General features: G+C 38.9%; 2 protein-coding genes across 2 annotated transcripts; one reads left to right on the top strand and one right to left on the bottom strand.

The window, feature by feature from the left end:
- Positions 1-1277: 1277 nt before the first annotated feature.
- Positions 1278-1981, bottom strand: LOC137738351 (uncharacterized protein At4g14450, chloroplastic-like). The gene has a single exon (XM_068477989.1). The coding sequence runs from the start codon at positions 1882-1884 to the stop codon at positions 1537-1539; it is 348 nt and encodes a 115-aa protein (XP_068334090.1). The 5' UTR covers positions 1885-1981; the 3' UTR covers positions 1278-1536.
- A 3862-nt stretch (positions 1982-5843) lies between these two features.
- On the top strand, positions 5844-6919 carry LOC137737144 (enoyl-CoA delta isomerase 2, peroxisomal-like). Its single transcript, XM_068476535.1, has one exon. It carries the CDS (start codon positions 5858-5860, stop codon positions 6755-6757), a length of 900 nt encoding a protein of 299 aa, XP_068332636.1. The 5' UTR covers positions 5844-5857; the 3' UTR covers positions 6758-6919.
- Positions 6920-8028: the final 1109 nt, after the last annotated feature.

Here is an 8028-nt window from a genome sequence, read left to right as displayed (position 1 = left end):
CATCAAGATGGTCCCTAAAATTGAAAATCGATGAATGTAATCCTTGAGAATAGTTGTCGCAATCACTATGATTCTTCCGCCACAATTCTGTAAAACTTTTTGTTCTGTGTTGATGTGAGTTTAATAATTAATTAAAAATTTGTCTAAATACCTTTTTGCACAATAGAATTTTTTTCTTATAGTAGGAGTGTGTAAAGATGGGTGTTTTGAGATTTTTTTTTTTTAGAGAATAGACAGTGACTGAGGTAGAAGAATGTAGATTGAGACGATAGGTGATTGCAGGACTAAGTTTTTGGGTTCACAACTTTTTATTAACTATTAAATTATTAAACCTATTTGTAATTTTTTTTAAATTTAATTAGACTTGTGTGATCCATTTATGTGTCACATCAGCACATAACAAAATTTTTGACAGAATTGTGATACGAGGACAACATTGACTTGGGACACTTGCTTGCAAGACTACATTGTTTGATTTTCAATTTCAATGACCATTTTGACGTCGCAGGTCAATTTCAGGATCATTTTCATGTCGCAGGTCAATTTCAATGACCATTTGTGAGAAGAAAATGACTTATGAGACCCATTTATGTGCCACATCAGTATTTAGCAGAATTGTTAAAAGAATTGTGACGAAATGACCACATTGATTTACGACATCTATTTTCAGAAACTCTATTGATTGATTTTCAATTTCAGGGACAATCTTGATGGTGAGGGTCAATTTCAAGGACCATTTGTGATTAAAAAAAAAAAAAAAAAAAACCTTTTTTTCAATTACTAACAATATTATCTATAATAAAGGAGAGGGGCCGAGTTTAACCTCACAATAAGTTAATAATAATGTGGTTCAAATTCTCTTTTGGTAAAAATCAAATCTAAAACTTGTCATTTATAAGTGAAAAAAAATATCATTAGACTGTAATACTAATTAGCTATTTTGTTAGTGTTAATCAGGTAAAATATTGGAAATTGGACAACTTTGTAAGGCCAAAAAGAATTAGACAACTTTTGGAATAACTCAAAGTTTATACAATGGAACCCTTTGACTGAATCATGACCGTTGGATTCAATGATTCACCAAAGCATCCCCCTTCCACCACGAAAATGGCATCTCATGAACTTTTCCCCCAACCCCTAATTCCTCCTCTGATTTTAGAAAATTATAGTAAACAGCTTCTTGAGTAGGATTTAAATTTGACTCCATCCATTTTAAACTTTTAATTCAATTCCTCGCATTCTGATAAATATAAATTGATATAAGAGTTAATTCATTTCAATTTATATTCTGATTACACACATTACGTATTGATAAACGAATCATAGCATTAATCAACAAACGAACCCAAATAGGAATTAGCAAATTTTCTAGGGGAATATGTACGAAACAATTGGCAAAATCAGGTGCATGCTTGATCACAAATCGACTAAGATGAACGCACATACACCGTTAGATGAGATCTACACAGACTGTTTTTACAAATTAATAAGGGTCCATCAGAACCCTTCTAAACTAGATTGAATCCGGCTAACCAACTACACAGGAACGAAAGGCCGGACCATCTGAGCCGGCTCGTAGCAAAACGGAGCCGCAGGGTGCTGCCACTTCTTGAACACCGCCACCTGCGCCGACTTGTCAGCCTCCGCGCCCTGATGATGGTGGCGCGGGAGCTCCTTCTGCTGGTGCTGGCGCTGGTACCGCGAGTCGTCACGGGATTTGGTCTCGATCGGTTGATCGGGGGAGACAAGAGGGGAGAGGAGGGGGATGGCGACGTTCCAATCGGGGACGCGGTTTATTTGAAGGGAAGACGGGGGCGGGGCTCGCCGCTGGAGGCGGCTGGGCTGGCGGCGGTTGCCGGAACTCGGTCGCGGTGCTTCTGCCATTGATTTGATTTGGATGAGATCTCGGACGGGAGAGAGAGAGCGCGATGGATTTGGGATTTGGTGTGCAACAGATGGAACTCCGTAAGGAAGTGGTGAGGGGGTGTGAATATATATAAGCGAGGGAGAGGGAGGAGAGAGAAAGGCGTATGGTTGGCACGCGGCTTTGGCTCCTTCAAGCCCCCCGACTTTGGCTGTGTCACTCCAACAAAATACGACTCTCAGACACACGGAACGCGCGTTAATTTTTACTTCGTTTTGGGTACGTTTTGGTTTAACCGATTTTCCAGATTTTCAACATTTGAAGACTGAATTGGTTTTTTTTCACTTTTTAAGAAATAAAAAACAATTTGGTTTTTTGTTTACCTTATCACCAAACTGGATTTAACATTCACGTCACTCACACACATCATAAGCGGAGAAATGTTGGAGTTTAGGGGTTTACAAGACCCATGATTCTGATCACGGTCACATATTCTCAATCAAATCAAATTCATCACAACCAAGAATTGGAACGATCTCGAGCGAATTCGCTCCTGAAATTTGGATTCTAGGGTTAGGGGAAGCAAGGAGCATAGAGAAATAAGGTCGGACTCGGTGGGAAGATTTTTGGTTTGAATCCAAGTTGAGCAAGAACAAACTAGTAGAGGAGAAAATTGAGTTTTCTCGCTTCAGTTATATGGATTTGGATCCTCTCCTGATCCCCTCTCTTGGGATCCGAGATCAAGAAATAAGGATCGTTCATTAAAGATCGTGCATCTATAATTAAATGTTTTTAACGTAAAACGAGATTATTTTATTGTTAAAAATATAAAAAGTATTTAATTGTGGCTGCACGATCTTTGATGAACGGTTCTTGTGTCTTGATCCTCGAGATCCCCAGAGAGGGGATCCGGAGAGGATCCAAATCCCAGGTATATGATGTCGAAGGGAGTGGACGATCGCTCGGAAACTCAGCAAACCGAAGAGACATTCAAGACTTGTAATAACACAAACTAAGCGAGGGCAAAATTGGAACTACACTGACACTGTGCTTATGGACAATATTTTAGTGCATTAATATATATTTGATTTGTGTGACATAGAAATTAGGCTAATTAGGGCTAGTTGCAGTCTTTATTTGGTTTGATTAAACCTCGAACAACACTTCGTACCACTACAACATCATGGTTTTGGTTTAGGCATCAAACCATTGGCATAACTAATCACTTAGTGATTAATTTGGACTGGTTTAACTAAGTTATTATCCAATTTCAATCAGGCAGTAGTAAAGTTATTTTGATCGAAAGACTCAAAATTAGTGAAAAAGAGACCTAAATAGGAAGGATGCATGCAAGGGGATTCTCTATGTTCAGATGTTGTTAGCCTTGGTTGACTTCCTTTGCTCTTTTGGCTACAGCCCTGGAAATGAAATGCTTCTAATTTTCAAAAAAAAAAAAAAAAAAAAAAAAAAAAAAAAAAAACAACGAAAGGAAACTTCGTACTGAAAGTTAGGTAATGATTGAGAAGTTGTTTACCCATTAAATGTAAAGAAATTTTGAGAAGGGGAGATAGATGAATGTAAAAACTAACCAAACCACTCGAATTATTATTTTATTTTTTGTAAACCAATCAGGTTATTTAGTTTGGCCTTTTTGAATAGTTCATATGATTTAAGTTTCAAATAACAAGTTAAACTTAGGGGTGGGTTCGAATTCATTCGGTTCGGTTTTTGCCAAAACTGAAATTTCGGTTCAGTTTGATTCGGTTCAATTTTTTTTCAGTTTTTTTTTTTTTTTTTTTTTTTTTTTCAGTTTGGTTTTTCTTTTTTGTTTGGTTTTGTTCGCTTTTGGTTTTTCTTATTTTATAAAACTTGATATTTTTTAATATGGAGTTTAGAAAAGAGGCTTGCATTGTTAGATAATAATAAGAAAATGGGAAAGTGGAAAGTGGGAAGGTAGTATATATACAATATCATATAAACCAATTCTATTCTATCAACAACATCAACTGCAAAGAAAAATGATCACTGTATTCATTAAAAAAAACAAACAAATAGATAAGTCTTTCCAAGTTCCAAAGTCTTCCAAAACTTTCTTTTATAACCAATGAAATATCCTCCCTAATTGAACCAATACCTTGAAAAAGCCTTAGGCTTAGTTTCAAACTTGGCAACAAAGTTTTACAAAAGAAACATTAGGGGCATACATTTATAGAGTGTAAAGAGATTCGGTTCGGTTCGGTTTCCCAAACCTCCAAAATTGAAACTAAGCCAATAAGGTTCGGTTTGTTTTTGTTTTTTTTTTTTTTTTTCAATTTCGGTTCAGTGTTCAGTCAGATTTTTTTCGATTTTTGGTTTCTAAACCCACCCCTACTTGAACTTGACTTATTTGAAAAATAAAATAAAACAAAATAAAGAGTTGAAAGAAAAAAACTTGCGCGCCTAAACGAAGATCCCATCATGAAATGCATCAACTAAATGAAAACAATGCAACAATTTCAACGTTTTACGCGTATGTCAATGGTGAAGCTTCCCTTCTCCTCCCAAACTTTAACAATGGTATATCGGAAAGTGCAGACAATCTGAGGATGAGTACATATACTAGTGGATACACTGTTAATTTCTACTTCCATGTTCAAAACTTTATCATCTCCTACCATTATTGTAATTGTTTTGAACTCTTTATTTAATAATGATAAAATAAAAATATGAAGCTGAGCCGAAAAGCGAGTAGGCAGCTGGGGAGCTACGACCGAGCCAACAAAACCTCCCAACCGAAAGGCATCTAGATTTTACGCTACCAATTTAGACGTGGGCCCCACCACCGACTGTTTTGGGCATTACCATGTAACGCTTGCAGCTTGCAGTTTTTGCTCCCCTGGATTTTGACCTTTTTTTATTAATTAGTTTATTATTATTATTATTATCTGGTTGGACGACATCAAAAAAGAACGACGTGTCAACTATCTCCGACCAACAGCTCTGATGATGGTTACGTGGTCACTTATAAGCCTTGATCAACCCAAAACCATTCTAATGGTGTTGATTAAGGCTTACAAGTGACCACGTAACCATAATCAGAGCCGTTGGGAAAATTACAGAAATACATAGTCAAACCAGATAGTCTCTGTCTCAAAGGGTATAAACGTCATTTTTCCAGAATATTCGCATATTTAATTATTTATACATAAGTATGCTAAATTGCTTGGACGAAAAATATGAATGCAAAGAGAGAGCCCCATGATTTACACAGAGAAAATCCCCAAATGCAAATTTTCTCTTTTGAACATCCTTGTATGATGACCTAGGTGAAAAGCATTTTGAGCTCATCAATTCCGGCATATCGAACTCTTCCTTGTCGGTGAGAGCTCCGGCGACAAAGCAAGAGTTTGCTTTGTACAACTCAATAAAGGAAAACAACAATGATGCAGGAGAAGTTGTAAAGCCTGGACCAGTTTTAACACAACACTTGGCTCGTGTCCAATGCGATGAATTCTCATGATCGCTTGCCCCTCTCGTCGACTGCAGGATTCCACCACGGATCCTAAAAAAGGGCAAAGACGATGTTTTTAACATCAGGGATGAAATGATTAGTGCTACCAGAAACATCCAAATTATAGCTACAAAGATGGGGGTTTTCATGGACGTCAGCAACACCTGAAACATAATACATTCCCAAAATATTCTAACTAGCAAGAAGATTGCTGACAAACTATGACAGCAAAGAAACAGAATGTGATCCTTGTAGCTTACCATTTCCCCTTCGGTGTCGTTGAACTTGTTCAAAACCCTCTCCCTCTTTTCTTCACAGGGGACTCCGAGAGATCCAATAAAATTGACCACCCCCTTGCAACATCCATCAATGTTGTAATTAAATTATTGCCAATGCCAACATATAATTCCAATTAAAAACAAATAATATTATAAATACCATTATAATTAAATTTTAGAGAAAAAGGGAAAGAGGTAAAAAGTTAGGCGAAAGAGTACAAAACTATGGAGTCAGCGCCAAATCTTTCCCGGTCTTTCAAACCCAAGCTAAACCGGGTACGAACCGGATTCGTTGGTATTTGCAAGTGTGACCCGATTACGAATAAACAAAAAAGTCATAATAAAAAAAAAGATAACGAGAAAACCAAGACACAACCCAAAGGACTCTCCTCAGCTGCAGCAAAAGCAATGTGCACATTAGAGAAGCGCGGCGATCTCTTCTTCCTAACCCTCACCGGAGACCACGACCACCGCCTCGGCCTCCCAATCATCGACTCCCTCCTCTCCGCCATCGCCGAAGCCAAGTCCCAAGCCACGCGCGGCTCCGTCCTCATCACCACCGCCCAAGGCAAGTTCTTCTCTAATGGCTTCGACCTCGGCTGGGCCCAATCCGCCGGCTCCGCCACCGCTGCCCGCGCCCGCCTCAATCAAATGGTCCTCGCCTTCAAGCCGGTCGTCGTCGCGCTCCTTTCGCTCCCGATGCCGACGATCGCCGCAGTCCAAGGCCACGCCGCCGCAGCCGGCTTCTTGTTCGCCCTGAGCCACGATTACTTCCTGATGAGGCGCGACAGAGGTGTGCTGTACATGAGCGAGGTCGATTTGGGGCTGCCGTTCCCGGACTACTTCACGGCGGCGTTTCGGTCGAAGATCGGGTCGGTGTCGGGTCGGAGGGACGTGATGCTGAGGGGGATGAAGGTGAAGGGAGAGGAGGCGGTGAAAATGGGGATCGTGGAGTCGGCGCACGATAGCGCGGAGAGCACGGTGGAGGCTGCGGTGCGCCTGGGGGAGCAGTTGGGGAAGAGGAAGTGGAACGGCGACGTTTACGCGGAGATCAGGAAGAGCTTGTATCCGGAGTTGTGTGGAGTGCTTGGAGTGGCGATTGCTACTCCAAAGGCAAAGCTCTGAGTCTGTCATCTTCTCCGATTTAGTGGGGCATTTAGGGAATAATTTGAAACTCAAGAGGTTTGAATTGAAATTTGATGATTTCAGTGGTCAAATGTGTGAATCATTTTATGTAAGACTACATAAGAAAGCTGAGGAAATAAGAAATAGATTATTTACCCTCAATTTTCTTTCGAAATGTGGCTGAAAATTTTCACTTTGCAGTAAGTGCTAGTGCCAATAACAACACTCATTAAAATATGTGTAAAAGTGATCTTGGACGTTTATCGGAAATAAATTTGTTCTAGTCAATGTATATATGCTCACATTTACGTTTAGCACCAATTGAAGGTTGTTCAGATGGTTCGTTTTAGCTTTCTGGTCCTTTAAGAAATTAATATTTTAATGAACAAGACCATATTTCTTACTATATCCAACCGAGGGTCAAACATAATTTATTACTAAAATTTAAAAGCTACAACAACTTAAATTAAATGTAAGATAATTAAATATTTAAAATAAAATTGTGAAAACACTTACTTCGTCGTAGTAATTGTCACATCCCACATCGACTAACAGATAGGGGGTGATGTGCACCCACGACTGCGCACTCTTTCACTGTTGAATTTTAATTAGTTCTAGTTTAGTTTTAATTTATTCACTTTTTCTCACCACTTACCCTTATGGTTAGGTCACCTCAAGGTGTCGCCCATCACAACTCGATTCGGAGTCCAATTGGACTTTCCAGGTCTGGATGTGTTAGTAATTGGCACCGCTTTCATGTCTACTTGTGGCGGTTAATAGTTGTATATTAAATTAATTTTTTAATTTAAGTGTCCAAATACTAGTACAACTTAGTTTGAGATAGTTACATGTATAAATGCACATTTACCATCTCTAATAGGAAGCTTATATTTGGGGCACCCATTATATTTGTCCCACATCGGGAGAGAATTGAGCAAGCAAAAACTTGCATGTGTGACACCCATTATATTTGTCCCACATTAGCTGTGGGAGAGGTTTGAGCAATCAAACATGCTTATAAAAGTAACACCCCCACATAAAACCAATCACCTTTTTGGACCTTAATTAAATATTATTTTTAAATTTTTGGCCAAAAAAAAAATGTAAAAAAAATAAAAAATAACGGCTAGCTGACGTCAGCTAGCCGTTGAGATTCAAATTTGTTAGCCCGCCCGATTGGCCCTTTGACCCTTTTTTGTCCAGTGGGGTCCATAAGCCTTTTGGCCTGACCCTTGATTGGAGATGATTTTAAGGTTATTTTCGACCCTTTG

The sequence above is a fragment of the Pyrus communis genome, chromosome 6 (genome assembly GCF_963583255.1).
Source record: "Pyrus communis chromosome 6, drPyrComm1.1, whole genome shotgun sequence".
In the NCBI taxonomy this organism is placed as follows: Eukaryota; Viridiplantae; Streptophyta; class Magnoliopsida; order Rosales; family Rosaceae; genus Pyrus; species Pyrus communis.
This window is presented reverse-complemented; position numbering and strand designations above follow the sequence as displayed.